At 49.8% G+C, this 20,473-nt stretch overlaps 1 protein-coding gene across 5 annotated transcripts in view; it reads left to right on the top strand.

The window, feature by feature from the left end:
* Positions 1–20,473, top strand: part of SLC28A1 (solute carrier family 28 member 1) — a 48,711-nt gene that overhangs the window by 7,926 nt on the left and 20,312 nt on the right. For all 5 annotated transcript variants that reach the window (XM_070230618.1, XM_023649436.2, XM_070230630.1 and 2 more), the window contains exons 6-9: positions 1,784–1,967; positions 9,557–9,698; positions 10,359–10,472; positions 11,836–11,913. In XM_070230618.1, the coding sequence (XP_070086719.1) occupies positions 1,784–1,967; positions 9,557–9,698; positions 10,359–10,472; positions 11,836–11,913 (518 nt within the window). The remainder of the gene's footprint in view (positions 1–1,783; positions 1,968–9,556; positions 9,699–10,358; positions 10,473–11,835; positions 11,914–20,473) is intronic.

The raw sequence follows: 20,473 nt of genomic DNA, 5'->3' as shown, positions 1-20,473 counted from the left end.
CCCTGAACCAATCCCTTGGCCCTGGGGGATGCGGTGGTTTCCCATCCCTGAAGTGGGTCAGGCACCACTGGACCACAGGGACTAAGAGTAGTGAGCGGTGCCCAAAAGGAACAGAAAAGTCCTGTCACCAGAGGGGTGAATGGATCCTAGATGGATGAAAATACTTACTAAGACACGTTTCTCCTGTGCCCTGCCTGGAGGATTCATCCCACTGCCTCCTCTCCTGCACGATGTGCCAGTCACTCCCTAAGGCCCCAGTGGCCACAGGCCCCTAGAGAAACAGACCTGGGTTGGAATCCTAGTCTGGTTTCCTCCCTCTAGGAGCCACTCGCTTCGCTGGTCTCAGAAGCCTCGTCTCTAAGTGGGCATCACCTAGTCCCGGCCTGTGGGATCCTTGTGGGGAATAGTCGTATGAGTGCTGGAGAGTGCTGGGCACAGCTCCTGCCCTGGCCAACTCCCCTCCCTTCCCCTCCCAGAGCCCTGTGCCTGCGTCCTGGCACCCGTGTGCCTCTAAATGACACCCATACAGGCAGGGATTCCAGGCCACAGACTTGTATGTGAGAGAAACGTAACTTTGTTTTCTACAGCTTGGCTTATTTTCTCTTTCAGTTTCGTCATTCCAACTGAGTGGTGGGAACTTAATTCTGTCAATTTGGAAAGTCCCTTCACCCCTGTCCCCAGGAGTCCCCAGGGAGGCTTATCCGCCATCGGTGCTCAGGCGTCCACTGACCTGTCCGCTTCTCCAGCTGGTCACAGGGTCTCTGTCCTTGCAGGTGGCCGTGGAGACAGCCCCGCCCACGGCCTGCTCTGGGCTCCCACCTCTCTCCTCTGCGAGTCCCTCACGGCGGTCAGCAGTCGTTTCTGCTGCTTCGGGGCCTGCTGAGGTGTGCGGAAACTCAGAAGCTTCCTGCAGCTCTGCCTGCACCTGCACGGCACGGGCACTCCTCTCTCTCAAATCTCGCTGCCTCCCTGGTGTGGGCCTCCTCTGCTTGCAATGCCACAAACACACCTGGGCTTTTGCCACCTCCCAGGCTCAGGCTGGGAGCAGGGGCAGAGCCCCCTTCTCTGGGACCCACCAGCGTCCTTGCTCTCATCATCCTCCAACTGGTCTGGCCACAGAGGGGTACAGGGAAGGGCTCACACTTACTCATAATGTTTCATCTCACATTTTTTATCCAATAGAAAGGCCAAAAGTCCTTTTGAAATTCATAAGCCAGGGAGAGAGAGTTCCCCCTCTGCTATCTGCTATTGTATTCCTTTCTTGAGGCATAGCCCAGGCTGGCTGAGGTGCTCACAGGGGAGAAGGGCGAAGGGGAAAAAGGAAATTCTAGGAAGAAAATGGTCATTGATTAATATTTCAGAATAGGATCCTGGCACACACGCGTGAACTCGTTCCTGGAGTAACGGACTCGTCCATCTCTGTCCTCTGTGGAACCTAATGTGACTCTGGAACACACCAGGCTCTCCTTTGATGCTCAGAGATGGGCCGTCTTGCCTCCTCCTTACACATCTCTTCCCTCACATTGGTCAGAACTTTACAGTTTGCAAAGCCCTTTCACATACATTCTGTCCGTTAGCTCCATAACAACCCTCTAACTTGATAGAGATGATTATTCTCAAGTCCAGAAGAGGAAACTGAGGCTCAGGGAGGTTGGGTCACATTCTCACCTTCCGAGCTCTGGATGGAGTAAGATGGAGCCGGCGGGCGGGGCTGCAGGGGCCTGGAGAGGTCAGTGTCATCATCATTGACCCCTTCTCCGTCTCTTCCCCCACCGACTCCCAGCATTCGCTGCCTTCCTGCTGATTGCCTGTCTCCTGGATTTCCAGAGGGCCCTGGCACTGTTTGTCCTCACCTGTGTGGTCCTTGTCTTCCTGGCCCACAGCCTGCTAAAGAGGCTGCTGGGGCCGAAGCTGTGGAGGCGTGTCGAGCCTCTGGGGCATTCCCGCCTGAACCTCTGGCTTAAGAGGTGAGTGAGCTCACAGCCCCAAGGCAGGGCTGGGGAAGGGCTGCCGGCTGGAGGCCTCTTGTCAGCTCCAGGGTCACAGCCAGGGTGGGCGAGAAGGGCTTCAGCCCTTGTCCCACCAGAGGGTTTCTGTGCCATGGGGAACATACCCCACCCTGCTTGCCTCCTGGGAGGCCCCGGGCCGGTGTTGCTGGGTGGCTTCAAAGGCAGCAGCCATTTTTGTGACATTTTGCCAGTTCCCGTCTGGTTCTCTGGCCCAGTTACAACAGGTGACTATGACATCTGAGAACAGGACTCAACAGTTCCTGAATTCAGAGATCCCAGCTCATCCAAGCGGGGAGGGCTTGGATTAGTGCTTCCTATCAGATCACCTGGGGCCTGTGGGAGTCACACAGCTGCAGGCGCCCACCCCTGGAGTCTGAGTCAGCAGGCTGGGTTGGGGTCTAGGTGTCAATATTTTCAGTTAGCCCCCAGGGGATTCTGACGTAACCAGCCATGTACCTGGACAACAGTTTGGGATCCCCTGGTTTTCAAACTGAATTTCTTAGAGACCTGGAAACTTAGGAGATGCTATGGGCAGGAGAGGGAGATTGGGGAGGAGAACATCAAACACCACCCCCACCCCCATCTCAACCAGGCAGCTCTATTTTATCTGTTTTATGGATCAAGTTTTGCAAAAAAAAAATTAGCTGGAAAAAAGGGTTTCTATGGCTTAAAAGTCGGAAGACCACCTATCTATTTTAGCACTCTACTTTGTTGACAAAGAAACCGGTGCCCAAAGGTGTCCAATGACTCAGCCAGGGAGGTACAGGGCACAGTGGTGTTTCCCAAGTCAGATCCAGCAAAAAGATCTGAGCCGGCCTTGGGAGAACCAAGTTTTCATTTTATTTATAGATAGATTTACTTTTCCATTTGCCTTCTCTTTGTTAAATAGATTTACAAAAGGATTTATTCTTACAATTATCGTCTGTTTATGACAGATCATTGATAGCTGGTTTTCCATTTGAGGTATTGACATAAAATTTCCTTTAAAAAATATATGCAGAAAAAGTAGACTTTATAAAAACTAAAAACATTTTGATTCAAAGGACACCAACGAGAAAGTGAAAAAATAACCCACAGAATGCGAGAAAATATTTCAAACTACATATCTGATAAGGGACTTGTATCTAGACTTACAACTCAACAATAAAAAAACAAATAGACCAATTGAAAAATAGGAAAAGGATTTGAATAGACATTTCTCCAAAGATATACAAATAGCCAATAAGCACATGAAAACATGTTCAACATCATTAGTCACCACGAAAATGCAAATCAAAACCGCAATGAGATACCGCTTCGCATCTACTAGGATGGCTATAACAAAAAACAGAGGTGATAAGTGTCGGCGAAGACATGAAAAAATTGAAACCCTCACACTCTGCTGGTATGGTATGGATGTAAAATGGTGCAGCTGCTTTAGAAAACAATTAGTCAGTTCCTCAAAATATTATACATGAAGTTACCACACCCAGCAATTCCACCCCTAGGTATATACCTAAGAGAGATGAAAACACGAGTCCATACAAAAACGTCTACACAAATGTCCATAACATTATTACTCATAATAGCCAAAAAGTGGAAACAACCCAAATGTCCATCAACTGATAAATGGATACATTAAATGTGTATATCCATATAGTGGAATATTATTCAGCCATATGAAGGAATGTGGTACAGCTGTGTGTCACTTAACAGCAGGATACATTCTGAGAAATGCGTCATTAGGTAATTTTGCTGTGTATGAACATCATAGTGTTTACTTATGCAAACCTAGATGGTATGGCCTACTACACACCTAAGCTATATGGTACTGATCTTATGGGACCACCGTCACATATGCAGTCTGTTGTTGACTGAACCGTCGTTATGTGGCACCTGACTACACTGATAAATACGACAATAATGATGAAGCTTGAAAACATTGTGCTAAGTGTAAGAAGCCAGTCACAACCACATATCGTATGATTCCATTTATATGAAATATCCAGAATAGGCAAATCTGTAGAGACAGAGAGTAGATTAGTGACTGGCTAAGGCTGGAGGGTGAGATGGAGAACTGGGGGGGTGATAGCGAGGGATGCGGGGTTACTCTTTGGGCTGATGAAAATGTGTTAAAATTGATTGTGGTGATGGTTGTACAACTCTGTGAATGCATTAAAACCATCAACTGTACACCTTACATGGTCAAATTGTATGGTTTGTGAATTTTGTCTCCATAAAGCTGTTTAAAAAATATACACATGTAGTTTCAGCTTCCAGTCAAGATAGAATAACAGAGACCAGATTTATCCTCCTACTTGAGAAACAACTAAAAAACCAGAACGAATATATGAAACAATAGCTCTTAAAACATTGGATATTAGGCAACAAAGGACAGTGATCCTTGAGAAACAGGAAACAAATGAGGTGAGCCTTATGATTGCACCAGTTTACTGCATTGAGAGAGTTTCCAGGCCACAGTGTGAGGGAAGGGAACCAAGGTGGGGCCAACGGATGTCCTGAGTTGAGGAAACAGAGCTGGGAGTCCAGGGGAGCCAAGGTGGCTAGAGTTCCCGTTGCAGAGTACCAGAGAGGAGAGAGGTGGACACAGAGAAACTCCAGAGGTCTGCCGAGGGTCCTCCTCGAGTCTTGAATTGAGTTCTGATCAGTGAACACATATGAGGAGACTACCCAAGGCCTAGGAAAGGACCACCCAACAGGATTAAAGGGAGCAGCAGTACCTGGAAATCACACAAGGCCTGGAATAGTGTTTATTCTCAACAGAGTGGAAAACCTCATCATTCACCGGGCATTGTCTGGAGCACTAAGATCGAACTTGGGTCAGTAGTAGGGAAAAATTAACCAGAGAATAAACCCTGCTCAGGCTCTGCCTGACAAATCTGGACAACAAAACTGGAAAGAGTCAAGCAGAGCATGAGCTAACCATCGCACAACTTTACGTGGGCAAATATACGTGTAAGTGAAGTCTCCAAAGGAGAAGGAGGGAAGAAGAAAATACTTGAAGAAATTATGTCCAAAAAATTCCAAATTTGATGAAAATTATACCCAAAGATCCAAGAAACTCCATGAACCCCCAGCACAAGAAACATGAAGAAAACCACACCAAGCATGTCATGATCAAACTCCTTAAAACCAGTGATAAAGAGAAAATCTTAAAAACAACTAGAGAAAAAAAGACGTACAGAGGAACAAAGATAATAACAGCAGATTTCTTCTCAAAAACAATACAAATGAGGAAACAGTGGCACCGTAAAAAACAGAACCAAAAACGTGTCAGTCTAGAATTCTTTACTGGTGAAAGATCTTCCTTCCCCCAAAAAAACACTGGAGAAATAGGACTTTTTCAGATATACAAAAGCTGAAAGAAATTTTCAGACATAGGAAAGCAGACCTGCACTACAAGAAACGTTCAAGGAAATTTTTCAAACAGAAGGAAAATGATACCAGTTGGAAACTTAGATGTACGCAAAGGAAAGAAGAAGATCAAAATGGCAACCATGTGGGTGACTATAACGACTGCTTTTCTTACTATTTAAATTTCTTTAAAATGTAGTCAACTTATAAAGCAAGAATAATAACAATGTATGTGGAATTTATATTATACGTAGAAGTAAAAAACAATAGTGCAAAGGCTGGGAGAGAAGAAATGAAATTATACGGCTGTGTGTTTTTTATGCTGCATGTGAAGCAGTATAATACCATTTAAAGGTAGATTGGGATAAGTTAAAGATGTGTACTATAAATGATAAGGCAACCACTAAAATAACACAAAAAAGAGTGATACCTAACCAATTAAAAAAAAAGAGAAAAGAAGAATCACTCAAAAAATAGTCAGTCTGAAAGAAGGTAGAAAAGTGGGAAAGGGGAACAAAGAATAGAAGAGACAAACAGAAAATAAATAGCAAGATGGTAGGTTTTACCCCTCCCCCCATACCAATATTCACATTAAATGTACAGGCCAATATCCCTCATGAACAAAGATGTGAAAATTATTAACAAAGTTTTAGAAAACCAAATGCAATAATATGTAAAAGGTATATACCTAATGAGTGGAATTGCTGGGTATAACGTACAATGAGTGGGGTTTATCCCAGGAATCAAAGTTGGTTTAACATTAAAAAAATCAAAGTCAAGTATCATATTAACAGACTAAAAAGAAAAACCAAATAATCATGCCAATAGATTCAGAGGAAGCATTTGACGAAATTTAACATTCATTCCTGTGAAAAGATTCTGAGCAAACTAGGAATAGAAGGGAATTTTCTTAACCTGATAATGGGCAGCTACTAAAAATCTACAGCTAATATCATAATTAACTGTGAAAGATTGATGCTTTCCGATGAGATCAGGACCAATACGAGAATGTCTATTCGCACCACTTTTATTCAACGTGGCACTGGAGGTTCCAGACTGTGCAATAAGGTAAGAAAAAGCACGAAAACCCTGCAGATTGGAAAGGAAAGAGTAAAGCTGTCTTTACACAGACAACATGATTGTCTACATGGAAAATCCTATGAAATCCATGAAAAAGCTAATAGAACTAATAAGCGAGTTTAGCAAAGTTTTAGGATACAAGATCAATACATGAAAAATCAGCTATATTTCTTTATGCTAACAACAAACCAGCATAAATTAGAATTATAAATGCCATTTAGAATAGCATAAAACATATAAAATACTTAAAGATCAATCTGACAAAAGATGTGCAAACTTGTACATTGAAAACTAGAAAATATTGCTGAGAGAAATTAAAGACGACTTACATAGAGCAATATACCAGGTAGATGGATCAAAAGACCCAGTATTGTTAATATATCAATTTTCCTTAAATTAATCTATAGATTCTAATACATCTCAATCAAAATTATAGTGGGCTTTCTTGGTAGAAATTGATGAGATGATTCTAAAATTCATATTGAAATGCAAAGAACGTTAACAGCCAAAACAACTTAGAAAAAGATAAATAAAGTTGATGAAGTTATACTACCTGTCTTTAAGACTTACTATAAAGCCACAGCAATCAAGACAGTGTGGGATCCACATCAAAACAGACAAATAGATCAATGCAACAGAATAGAGAGTCCAGAAATAGATCCACATATGTATGGTCAATTGACTTTTAGCAAGGGTGCTAAGGCAATTCAGTGGAGAGAAGATAATCATCTTAACAAATTGTGCTAAAATAATGGGATAACCACATTCAGAAGGAGGAGGAGGCGGAAGAGGAGAAGAAGAGGAAGAAGAGAAAGAAGAAGAAACAGCAGCGAAGGAGGAGGATGAAGAAGAAGAAAAGGAAAGAACTTTGATCCATGCCTCACATTATATAAAAAATTACCCCAAAATGGACATAAACCTAAATGTAAAGCCTAAAACTATAAAAATTCTATAAGAGAACATAAGAGAAAATCTTTGTGACCTTGACTTAAGTAATAATTCCTAGATACAAAGCCAAAATCACAATCCATAAAAAAATTGATAAATTGAACTTTATTAGAATTAAGAACTCCTGCTCTTCAAAAGACACTGTTAAGAGAAAAGACAAGCCACGACTAGGAGAGAAGTTTTGCAAATCATATATCTGACACCTATCTTTGATCCAGAATATATAAAGGACTCTCAAAACTCAATAATAGAAAAAACAACCCGATTTAAGAATGGGCTCAAGATTTGAATAGACGTTTGATTAAAGAAAATATGTAAGTGACAAGCAAGCACATGGAAAGATGCTCAACATCATTAGTCATTAGGGAAATGCAAATTAAAACCACAAAGAGATACCACTATATGCCTATTAGAATGACTGGAATTCAAAAGATGGACCATACCAAGTGTGGGCAAGGACGCAGAAGAACTGGAACTCTTATATGCTGCTGGCGGGAATGTGGATTGTACAGTCACTTTGGAAAACAGTTTGGCAGTCTCCTAAAAAGTCAGACCTACTGGATGATTCACCCATTCCACTTATATTATTTACTCAAGAGAAATGAAAGCATATATCCATACAAAGACTTGGCATGAATGTTTGAATATTTATAGCAGCTTTATCTGTAATAGCCCAAAACTGGAAACAACCTAAATCCCCATCAACAGGTGAATGGGTAAACCAGTTGTGGTACATCCACATTATGGAATACTACTCAGCAATAAAAAGGAATGAACTGCTGATGTAGGCAAAAACATGGCTGAGTCTCAAAATAATCATGCTGAGTGAAAGAAATCAGGCAAAAAAGAATATGCATTGTATGATTCCATTCATTGAAAATGCTAGAAAATGTGAATAAACCTAGTGACAGAAAATAGATCAGTTGTTGCCTAGACACAGGGAGACAGGCAAGGAATTACAAAGGGGCACAAAGGAACTTTTGAGGGTGCTGGATATGTTCGCTGTCTTGATTGTGGTGATGGTTTTAAGGTGTATAGTGTGCATATGTCAAAACGTATCAAATTGTACACTCTCAACATGTTTCGTCTCTTATATGTCAATCATACCTTTCACAAAGTTGTGAAAAACAAACCCCCACAAAAACCTCAAAACATGCATTTAAATTTTTATCAAAGGAGCTAACTTCAAGAAAAATAGTAAGTAAAGAGATGTACAGGTGGCCCAGAGACAAGGCAGGAATTGTGCCTATGGAGCTGGGACTTGAGGAGTTTGGGAAACAAGGGCAGAAAGAAACAGTAAACTCTGGAGTGGCCTGCTTGAGTTCAGGTCTGGGTCGGCCTCTTAAGAGCTGGTATAGAACTAGTTATAGAATAGATTTGGCGGCCAGAGCACCTGGGTTAAAATCTCAGCTCTGCTGCTTTCTAGAGGGGTGGCCGTGGGCAAGTGATTTTACCTCTCTGTGCCTCAGTTTCTTCATCTCTGAAATGAGGGTGGTGACCATATGTCTCTCAGCACTGGGCATAGTTCCCGGCACATGAGGTGCTCGGTGAACACTGCTCTCAAGGGTGGTACCCAGGGAGTTGATGACTGGCTCAGGGCTAGACCTTGGGCACCCAGTGCCCAGCCCTGGGCTCTCAAACACTTTGTGCTGCCTCCTGGTCAAGCAAACGCCAGCCCCAGGGAGGGAAGCGTTGCTGTAGAGGTTGCATCTAGTCCTTGGTCCCAGCTGCTTGGCTCAATGATCTAGATTGATATTATTTCTTCTGGGCTTTTGGGGAACAGAGCCCGTGGCCCATAGAGCTGAGTTCTGGGCCACAAAATTCCCCCGGCTCACTCTGGCAAGGTCAGATGCTGGGCTGAGCTGAGCATCATTGCAGCTCTGAGAATTTCTGCCCCTTGATGAAGCCATGTGCTTGATACCATGCTAAGCTCAGTACACACATTCTCTTCTTTAGTCCTCTCCATGACCTTGAGAAATGAGAGGTCTTTGGCTTTATTTTCCCAATGAGGAAACTAGACTCAGAGAGGCTGGATGGTCTGCCCCAGGTCACACAGCTCTCTCTCCTCCCATCAGCCCTGAGCACCTCTTCCCTGGGGCCCTGGGTGCTATTGTGTGTGGGTGGGGGAGATGCTGAGGTGATGGCCTTCTGCTTTTCCCCTGCAGGGGTCTAGCCCTCGCTGCTTTCCTGGGCCTGGTCCTGTGGCTGGCTCTGGACACCTCCCGGCGGCCGGAGCAGCTGGTGTCCTTTGCAGGAATCTGTGTGTTCATCGGCCTCCTCTTCGCCTGCTCCAAGCATCACCGTGCAGTGAGTGTTGGTTGTCAGGCCCAGTGGGCCTCAGTCCCTCATCTCTCTCTGTCTCCTTGGCATCCATCCATCCCCTGACATCAGGACCCATCCCTGTTCCACAGTGTGGTTAACACCTGCCCCCAGGCTCCAACCAAGCTCCCGGAGGTCCTGAATATGGGGACCACAGCTAAAGAACCACAAAATGCTGAGAGGCAGCAGCAGCCCGTAGGAGGCCAGCTCCCCTTTGCTGGGGGGGCGGCCATCAAGGGAGAGGGGGTCAGGGAGGAGGAAAGACGGAGGGTCCAGGCAGACAGAGGTTACCCTGAGGCCAGACCTGAGGCCACCATTCCAGTTCTGTCAACCTAGTGGTGACGGGGACCAAGTGCCCTGGCACACCAAGGCTGGTCGAGTCTCACGTGGGTCCTTGGTTAGACCTTGTCCCAGCCCTGCCCACTCTCCCAGGCCCATTGCTGCCGAGAGTGTGGCCTATACTGAACCCAGGAGAATGTGACCATTGGCGACAGTCCCAGAGCTCGGGCTGGGTCCAGCCCCCATCCTACAGACAGGCCAAAGCTCTCGCAACTCCTCAGGAGCCCGTGCCCCGTGTCCTCACCCTACCTGTTCCCTGTGGGTCCCCCAAGGAGAGGAACTCACCAGGACCTTTCTATTGGGTGGCAGGTGTCCTGGCGGGCCGTGTCCTGGGGCCTTGGGCTACAATTCATACTAGGACTCTTCGTCATTAGAACAGAACCAGGATTTACTGCGTTCCAGTGGCTGGGCGACCAGATCCAGGTGTGTACGTGGGGCCATACTGCCCAGGGCATCTTGGGTTGCCAGGGACTAGAGGAGAGGACACTCGGTTTGGGGGGAGGTGGGTGATAAAGCCATAGAAAGGTATTGGGACCAGGATGGTGGGTGTGTACTGGGGCCCCAGACCAGGTGGGGGCTGGGCGATGCTGTGGCTACTTCCCCTGGGCCTGGTGCCACCCGCCCAGACAGAGCAGTCCCTTCAGAGGCTGAGGCTGAAGTGGAAGAGATCTCAGAACAAGGGGGTTCTCAGGGTCCCTGGGCACCGCAGCCTGCGGCCCTCAGCCGTCATCAGCGGTGTAGAACTTGTGAGAGTTAAAAGTGCAAAAAAATTGTAAGAGATTTACTTTGTGTGTGTGTGTTTAAAAATAATGTTCAATTTGTTGAAGTTATACTTTTTAAATTCCATCTTCTTTGTTGGGATAAACACACATAACACAAAATTTGCCATTTGATCCATTTTTAAGTGTCATTAAGGTCATTCACATTGTTGTGCAACCATCATGATTTACTTTTTAAAACAGGAGTTATCGAGGATGCAGTTGCCTCCTGTACTCACCCCCTCTCACCATCTCTCATTTCCACATGCTCTCTGGAAGGAGAGCTCGGGGGGCGGGGGAGTGGAAATCCTGCGTGTCCAGGCTCTGTGCACGCCCGCTGGCCGTGCCACGGGCATCTGCGTGGGTGTGGCAGAGGAAGACAGAGTTGCTGCTCTGGTCATGCCCCATTTTATAGATGGGAACATGGAGGCCTGGATAAGAGAAGTGACTTGTCCTGAAGTCACGGTGCAACTTCAGGACCTAAACACAGGTCTCCTGTAGAAGTGTGGCCAGATTCGAACACCAAGGACATGAGCCTGAGATGGGGACAGGATGGGGCCTGTGTCACTGGATGGGAGGGGAGTGGGCAGGCACAAAATGCTTCCCCTTTGCCCGCCTCCTCCATGTGTCTCACAGTCTTGCTTCCTCCATTGTCGCTTGTTTATTGTCCAAACAACTCTCATCTCAGAGTATTTCTTTAAAATTTATTGAAAAGATGTCTCTTCTGGAGAATGTGCTACGAAGGAGCATTCGCCTGTGAATGTGGCTTTAACAGCGCATGTTGCCAGGTGGTACCCCAGCCTCTGATAAGGCCCAGGGCCTGGGGGACCCCATCCTTGGGCCAACCCAGCCGGGTCCAGGAAGGCTTGTGGCCTCGGTGTCCCTCTCTCCCCACTGGGCTGCTGGGAAGGCCCACGGAGCAGGTGAGGCCCCCCCAGCTCACCCCAGCCTGGTTCTCCGGCCAGTTTCTGCCCTCTTCCCTCCCTGGCCTCAAGCTGGGTATCGTTCCATCTGTTTTCTCCTTTCAGATCTTCCTGCGCTACACCGAGGCCGGCTCCAGCTTCGTGTTTGGGGACACTCTCGTCAAGGATGTCTTCGCCTTTCAGGTCAGCTCAACTCTTGGCCCACGAGGCCTTTAGCAGCCGCTGCCCAGCACCTCCAGCTAGTGGAGTCTGGGCAAGCCGTGCCGGGCCAGGCCCCGGTGGAGGGGAGGGCTCCTGCAGGTAGAGCCGGGTACTGCAGCTGATGAGGTTTAAGCCTCGGGTCCTGGGAAGGGGCCACGGCAAAGTGCTCACCTGGTGATATGTTTTCACTACATTTTGTAAAATTTGCAAAACTAAGGTATATCTGCATTCTTTTCCTTAAAGATGAATACCCAAATGGCAGAATTGCTGGGAGGCTGAGGACAAAAAGAGAGGGTAGGGGCATGGGGATTGTGTTTGGTGCCACCTTAGCCCCCCGACAGCTACAGGGCCCCTGGACCTGTAAAGGACAGTTTCCAGGAACCCTCAGGCTCAAATGGTCCTCTCGGTGTGCTCCTCCTTCAAGGCTGCTCACAGGCGGCCTTTGACAGGAAGCCTGCCCTCATGAGTCCGGCTGCCAGCTACAGCTCCCTCCTCTGGACCCGCCTAGACCCACAGTCCCTCCCTCCCTCTCTCGTCCCTTCCTTCCAGCAAAAATTTATTGTGCATCTACTGCAGTGCAAAATATTATGGGGGAAACTGAGGTAAAGACTGAAAGACCTTATTGTGTATTGGTAGAGCCCCCGCCCTAACGTGAAATAGGGCAGCCTGTGCTGAGCATGCAGTGGTGTGGCCGCTTCACAGCTCTGAGTGGAGCTGTGGCCGTATGTCTTCTTTCTCCAGTCAGCTGCCCAAGCACCTAAATGCCTCCTCGAGTAAGAACTCTGGCTCTCCTCTGCCTGCCTCCCCCCCAAACTGTCTAGGGACCTGAAGCCGGCTCCAGCTTCAGCTCCACTTCCAAATGCCGGGTGGAGAGAGACTTGGGGCCCCGCCCTCCCATTAGCTGGTCCCAGATTTCTGCAACTGTTGCCACAGCACCACGGATGGAAATCAGTGCCGCCCACTCCAGAGTGTCGTGGACCACTGTCGTGGTGGGACTGCTGCATGGGCTTTATGCGTAGGTTCTGGAGGTTTCTGCTTTTGTCATTTTCCCATCCACTGTTCCCAGAGCCTCCCCCCACTGCTGGGGCTGCCAGAGACTGAAGGCTTCCGGCCGGAGACTGAAGGCTTCCGGCCTGAGCCATGTGCTGGGCTGTGAACTTCTGGCCCGGTGTTAAGCCAGGTCATGAGTCCAGACACTCCTGCTCACCCCTGCCCCTGACTCGTGGTGAGGTCCTCTTGGAGCCTTGGCGTCTGTTTGTGCCAGCAACTCTCTGGAAAGTGTCCACTCCGTCCAAGGGGTTCTAGTCCTAGGAGGAAAGGGGGAGGGGACCAGGTTCCTGTCCTTGCAGGAGTCTTCTGTACCCCAGGACAAATTTGTCCATCAGGTTTCTGAGACAGTTCTCTGCAGGGCGGGGCGGGGTGGGGGTGGGGACCGGGAGGGGCAGCCTCTGTCGCCCCCTCCGAACGAACGTCCCCCAACACCATTCCCTTAAGGCAAGGCGGGTGCTTCTCCCTCCACATTTGCATTTCCAAAGAGGGGCCACCTAAGGTTTCAGGGCTGAGCCATGAAGACCCGCTCTGGGGTGATTTCTCTTGTCTACCCAGACAGAGGAATGGTGGCCGGCAGCTTCTCACGCTTTTATAAGACAAACACAAGACACCCTGCTGTTCGGCCTCCCCGGGCAGCCGGGGTCAAGTGCAATTGGCACAAAGGAAAGTGGCTGGGGAGTCGTGGAGGGAGAGGTTGTTTAAACCAGGGACTAGGAGGGTGACTCGTTGAGGGGGTGGCACTGGACGTGCAGCTTCAGGACAGGAAAGGCTTGGATGCACGGAGATAGACAGGAAGAGGACACAGCATGGGCAGAAGAAGGGAGGTGAGCAAGGGCTGGGGCGTCTCAGGGGCAGGCACGTGAGCTATTTGAGGGGAAGCGTGGGTTTGGTGGGGCTGTATCTTGAAGGACCTTAAATGCCAGGCTGAGGCATCTGGGTTTTGTCCCAACGAAATGGGGAGCTATTGAAGATTTGTGAGCAGGGAGGGACTTGATCGGAGCTTTGGGACAATTGTCATGTCAATAGTGGGTAGGAAGGGTTGTAGCCCGGAGGCTAGGAATAGGGGACCCATGAGGAGTCTGCCTGACACCCAAGTGGTGACCCGGGGCCATCAGGCTGCCACAGTCCAGAAGAGAGGTCAACGTGGGGAATGGAGGTTGGGGGAGGGCTGAGACATAGCCTCCATGAAGTTCACCACTTGATTCCACATGTTGCCATTGTGTTTGCATTTAGTTATCTGCAGGCCAGGCCTGGGTCTCACTCATCCTTGTGTCCCTTAACTGACCTTGAGTCCTACAAAGCCCCACCTGGTACCCGGTACATTGCTCTGTGCTGAATGAGTGAAGTGAATAAATGATAGTTCTTCTGTGCACATGGGAAGCCCCTCTGTGCCTGCGGGGAAGGCCTGGCTCCGTGAGCTCCTGGCTCTGGGTTGGGCTCCCATACAGCCAGCCTCTCCCTGGCAGGGCCACCATTCCCATGACTGTGAGGTCCTGAGCAGACTTCTCTTTGGCTCAAGCCCAGGGCTAAGGAATTCTCTCTCCAAAGCTCCCCAGCGGGGGCCAGAGCTTCCCACCCCTCAAGAGCCAGGCGCTCCACACAGGCTTTGCAGCAGGATTCAGGGCACTGGAAACAATTTTGTCCCACTCTAGATCTGAGATCTTGGTGGAACAGAGAAGAAAAGCTTAGGGAGACAGGGAGGGGGAGGGAATCGTAATAACAGCTGCTAGTTCTGGAGCAAGGACTATGTGCCAGGCACTCATTTCGGCCTCACAGCAACTCTACGGGGAAAATACTGTCCCGTTCCCCTTTTTATGGACGAGGATACCGAGGCTCAGAGCAGTTGTTGCTTGCACAAGGTCACATAGCCGGTAAGTGTTGGAGGCAGGATTGGAACCCAGGTCCAAAGCTCTCGCTTATTAGCTTCTGTGCCTTGACGTCAGAGCTGTTTCGTTGGTAGGCAGTAGTGACAAAGGGGCCCTAGACCCTAGATGTTTATTTTTCCCCTGGTTTAGAAGAAAATCATATTCTTTAGGACTATTTGGTTGCAAGTGATGGGAACCCAGGTGAAACTTGCTTTAAAAGGAAGGAGGAAAGAGAGAAGGCTGTTTCTTGCTCACAAACCAGAGAGCAGAGCTGGTGCAGGCTGGAACCAGGGCCCCCCAGCTGCCAGGCTCACGGCCCTCGGTCTCTCATCTCAGCTTATCCCAGGGTGTCAGCTTCATTCTCTCAGACCAGATCTTCCCCTGGCCCCAGCAACATCAGATGCTCGTCCTTATAGAATAGTACTGAGAATGGAGGAAACTCTTTTCTGCCAACCCAAGTTAGAGAAATCCTGGGCCAGGTTCGGATTGGTCTGCCTTGGGTCATGTGACCATTCTTGGACCAATTGCCAAGGTCAGGGCATGGGATACTGCAACTGGAGTGACTGGGGTCTCGTGCTCACCCCTCAAGCGTTGGGGGAGGGGGGGTGCTCTGGTTGAGTGGAAGCCACCCTCAGAAACTCATCATTTGAAAGAGCATTTCCTAGGAGAGACGGGTACCGTTAACCCCCCAGCACAGAAAACAAGGCGGACGGCTCCTGTAGGACCCGCAATTAGCTACATTTTCAGGATGCCCTTGAGTTCCAAATGGGTATTTGTGGTCTAGTGTAGGAGCAGGGCCCAGTGACAGAGAGCATACCTGCCTGGGAGAAACAGCAATGACACGGGCCCTTTGATCTATAGTCCCTCCCTGCCGTAACAGGGGGCCACATTTGGGGGCCCAGGCTGTCCAGGGTGCTTAGCTCCTGAGTCAGTTGTAAGTGACAGAAACACAACTCAAACTGACTGAAGCAAAAAAAAAAAAAAATTTAATTCCTATAACTGAGCAATCCAGGGGCTTCAGTCCCTGCTGGACCCAGGGTCTCAGGATCACCTGGGATCTGCCTTGCTTATGTCCAGGTTCTGTGTTCTCAGTGTTGGCTTTAGTCTTAGTCTTGGGCAGGCTCTCTTGAGGCGGTGGCAAAGCTGTACCAGGCTTATATCCAACCAACCTGGCAGCCTCAGTTGGGAGAGAGAGAGAGAATGAGAGCAAGCCTGTTTTCCACTAGCTCCAGCAGGAATCCCAGGAGTGGGCCGTTCTTGGCCTGGCTTGGAGCATATGCCCATCCCTGAACTGTAGCCAAGGAGGACACATGGCTTTGGTTGGCCAAACCTGGAGCCCACGGGCTGAGAGTGGTTTTCCAAAGGGAAATCAATGCCTTGTTACCAAAAGAAGGAAGGAAGGTGTGCTGGGTAGGCCAAGCTGGGCCTATCCAACAGGACACCCACCGACTCTCTCCCACCCCAGCACTGAAGTATCCTCTGGCTGCTGCTGGGTCCACCCCTCACCAGTGTCAGCTCCGTGTCCTCGCACCCTTCCACCCTTTCCAGAGGAATGCGCACACACCTGCTGCTCGCACCTCTCCCCGAATCGCCCTTTAGAACCACGGATTCATAGACCATTAGTGCTGGGAGGGAGCTCAGCCCTCTCTCGGCCTCCCCTTTATATTACGCGTGGTCACACCAAGCCCCAGAGAGGACCAGTGACCTGGCCATGGTCGCCCAGTGAGTAAGGGCAGAGCCGGGCCTGGAACCGGCTAGTTGGACTTCCATTCAAGGGATATTTACTTCCTTATACTGTAAGTAGAAGTGAATGACATCGTGCCTCCCTTTCAAATATAAAAAGCATCCCTAATAACAATAATGATACATTGGAAAGGTATTCATGGTTGCCAGAGACTTTGAGACTGGATCTTCAGTCAAGAGAATCGACAAGGGAGGTGGGTTTCTCATTAACCACCCTCAGCATTTCCCGTCCAACACTAACCATTTCCTGGCCCCTGGGAGGCCCTGCCCTCTGGGCAAACGCCAGCAGCCTGCTTAGCAAGGACAGGCCAGATGAGGGAGGACTGAAGACAGATGTCCCGGGGCCGGCTCCGTGGCCGAGAGGTTAAGTTCGTGCGCTCCGCCGTGGCGGCCCAGGGTTCGGATCCTGGGCGCGGACATGGCACTGCTCGTCAGGCCACGTTGAGGTGGTGTCCCACATCCCACAACTAGAAGGACCTGCAACTAAGATATACAGCTGTGTACAGGGTGGGTTTGGGGAGATAAAGCAGAAAAAAAAAAAGGAAGATTGGCAACAGTTGTTAGCCCAGGTGCCAATCCTTAAAAAAAAAAAAAAACAAACAGATTGAACATCAGGCCAGAGATATTTAGGGGGAAAAAAAAAAAAAAGGGACAGATGCCCCACGGCTACGGGATTCCCTTTCTCACAAGACTCACTAACCACAGAATTTCATTCACCGCCCACCCCACTGCATCTCACATGCACACACGCACACACGTACACGCACTCATGCACACGCACACTTGCCAAGCTTGGGACTTGTCTTCAAGGTGAAGGGGGCTTTGTCGGTGCTGAGTCGGATAGAAGACTCAGGAGCTTTCTTTTCGCTCTTTCCATGAATCTTGTGTACCCAGCCCAAGGCCTCTGGCCCGGGTCAGCCGGGGGAAGTCTCCTCTGAGCTCACTTAGATTTTCAGAATCCAAGCTGCTTCCTGCTGGGCCGCAGGCCAGCTCATCCCTTCTCCAGGAAGTGGATTCTCTGCCTGGGGCTTCTTCAGCCCTCCACCCACTCTAGCCTGGAGGCCAGCACAGCCGACGTGGCTGCCGCCTCTTGGCTGTATCGTCCTGATTAGTCATTCCACCTTGGCTCCATCTCCCTTCCAGTGACTTTCCACCCACACGGTCGTCTCCCGACAAGCTCCCACATCCTTGCTGGGTCTGGCTGACCTGGGAACACACACCCACTCATCCCTTCACCATCACTCCAGCCTCTGGAACACGCAGCCACTCACTAGCCTCAGCAGGGCTGCTCAGTTCTCCCCGAGGAAAGTCTAGGTCAAGGAAAGTGTCTTCATCTCCTGATGCAATCCCCAGTGGTCAACAGTGCCAAATTTTGCCAAAAAAAAAAAAAAAAAGATCAAATAAGGACTGAAAGGTGCCATTAAATTTAGTCATGAAGGAGTCCTGGGAACACTAGTGAGCACAATTTTCAGGCGACAGAATGGGAGGTAAATGAACACCAGTGGGGGGCCCCGAAAGGAGGGAGAGGGACATTGAACCAGGAGAGATCTTAGAAGAATGTGGCATCTGCACAGGTCCCTGAAGGTGACGTTGACAGGCAGAGAGTGGCATAAGGGGGCGGAGTGGCGAGGTCATTCTGGGCAAAGGGCTGGCGCGAGCAGGAAATCAGGAGGCAGGTCCAGTCTGTCTGGCCTTGGAGTAGCCTCTCCTGCTTTCCTGTAGTGCTGGTGGTGGGGTGGGCACGGCAGCAGCCACTTCTGAGAAACCTGCCAGCTTTGGGGTGTGTGGTTTATCGTGGCCTGGGGCTGTGACAGGCTCTGTCTGCAGGGCTTGGGCTTCATGGGCTGGGGCTGTGGGAGTTTGCCCAGACAGCGTCCGGAAGTCGCCAGGAGCCCTAGCTCAGCCCCCTCCAGGGAGAGGAAGCAGCAGGGCCATGAGCTAGGGGTTAGTGCTACCTTCAGGACCTGCTTCCTGGTGGGAGATGATGCTTACACAGGGGGTGTGGTTCTCAGGGTGTGGGGTCCAGACCAGCAACATCGGGAGAGGTCAAATTCTCAGGCCCATCCCAGATCTACTAAATCCAAAACTCTGGGGGTGGGGCTCCAAATGTGCCATTCTAACAAACCCTCAGGTGGTGCTGCAGGTCCAGGGACCACACTCTGAGAACTGCTATCCTGGAGGAGCTGGCAGTTCCATCTCCTTTGAGCTCTGGGGAGCACTGGTACTAGCAGGACCAGCCCGCTCTGAGCTCCCACAAAGCAGTGGTCAGGACTTCCGTGGTGCAGCGGCACGGGGGCTAGGGCTCTCCTTTGGAGGGGCGAATGCTGACCTTGAAGACGGAGAAATGAGGCTGTGGGACTGGCACCAGGGCAGCCCGCCGCAGAGTCACGGCAGGCCTTTGGCAACCTGCTTAGTGGCCAGGAGGTACTCTGTCTCTTTGTGTGACCCTGGGGCAGGTAATCAACATCTCACAGCCTCAGTGTCCCCATTTGTGAAGTGGAGATGGTTGCCTCTACCTCAGTTGCTTTGAGGAGCCATGAGTCACCACACATTGGGTACCTGGCACATAGTAGGACTGCAGAATAGACACATAGTAGGACTAATGGCACTTCCCTCCCTCTGCCCGTGGCAGCACTGTCTTGAGCTGCCTGTCCTGTCTTCTGCCATCTCACACACTACAGGCCCCAAGGGTGTTTCCCAGGCTGGGAGATCATATTGGCCTCAGGGACCTTATTTAGTATTCAACATCCCACTTTAGAAAATTGGAGGCCACCTCTCTTCCCTTCCATTCACCTTCCCTCCCTAGACAGTCCCCACTTAATCCAAAATACAGCTTCCCTCCCACCAAAGAGCCCCATCTCAAGATAGAAGATGTCTCTCAGCTGCTGCCAGGAGAAAGTCTCAATTCTGCAGTCGGGTCCCGGCGCCCGGGCAGTCTCCCTCCTGGCCTGGGCCACCTCTGCAGCCTGGCCAGGTGGCTGAGCAGTCCCCTCTATGATAAATTGGACAACCAGTCTAGACAGTGTGTGATCCCCTCTGCGTTTACTCTGAGGGAGGGAGACTATGTCACCACCCCTCATGCTGGGGTGCGTCCAGCACCAGGCAGCAAGGGGGAGTCACCGGGCAGGAAAAGGGTTTCTCCAGACAGTGCCTGTGCTGCCTGTCAGGTGACATCCCCCACTGCAGCGAAGCTGGTGATGGACGTCATGTGGAGCAGGTCCAGACAGACACGCAGCCTTCATTCCTCTGGGCATGGAAAGGGAAGGCAGCCTCAGCCAGGCTGGTTTCTCGTCTCAGCGGAGCTGCGAGCTGGGGCTCTGTCCTTCTCAGGGACCATTCCGTAATCCCGGTTCATTGTGAACTGGAGCTTTAGTGTGATTGCTCAAGACCCTCCCCTCTTAAAAACGAAAGCAGCCCTGCCTCCACCCCTTGCCCCTCTCCACTCTGTCCTCTCCTCCTTCCGCACAGCCCAGCTTCCCCACAGAGCGGCAGGCCCTGCTGCCTCCACTTCCTCATGCCCCACACCTGCCTTGGTTTGTCGACACCCGACCTCTGTCCCTACCCCTCCTCTGACACTGCTCTCACCTAGGCAGCCCTGCTAGGTGCTAAGGGTTCATCTAAGTCCTTACCTTTCCAGAATTCTCCATGCATCTGGCACAGCTGACCATCCCTTCTTGAAAAGCTGTCCTCAGTTTCCATCACACCCCTCTCCTGGACGTCCTCCAACCTCTCCGACTGTCTCCTCTCTGTTCCCTCCACGCGCCCCTTCTTCCCCCTCACCCTTCAATGATGCTGACCCCAGGACCTTGTCCTTAGTCACTGCTTTTCTCACTCAGGGCAATTTCCTCAAGGGATTGCACCTGCCCTGGCCTCCCTCTGCACTT

Source organism: Equus caballus, chromosome 1 (assembly GCF_041296265.1).
Source record: "Equus caballus isolate H_3958 breed thoroughbred chromosome 1, TB-T2T, whole genome shotgun sequence".
Lineage (NCBI taxonomy): Eukaryota > Metazoa > Chordata > Mammalia > Perissodactyla > Equidae > Equus > Equus caballus.
Note: the sequence above shows the minus strand (reverse complement) of the source record. Positions and strands in the feature narration are given on the sequence as shown.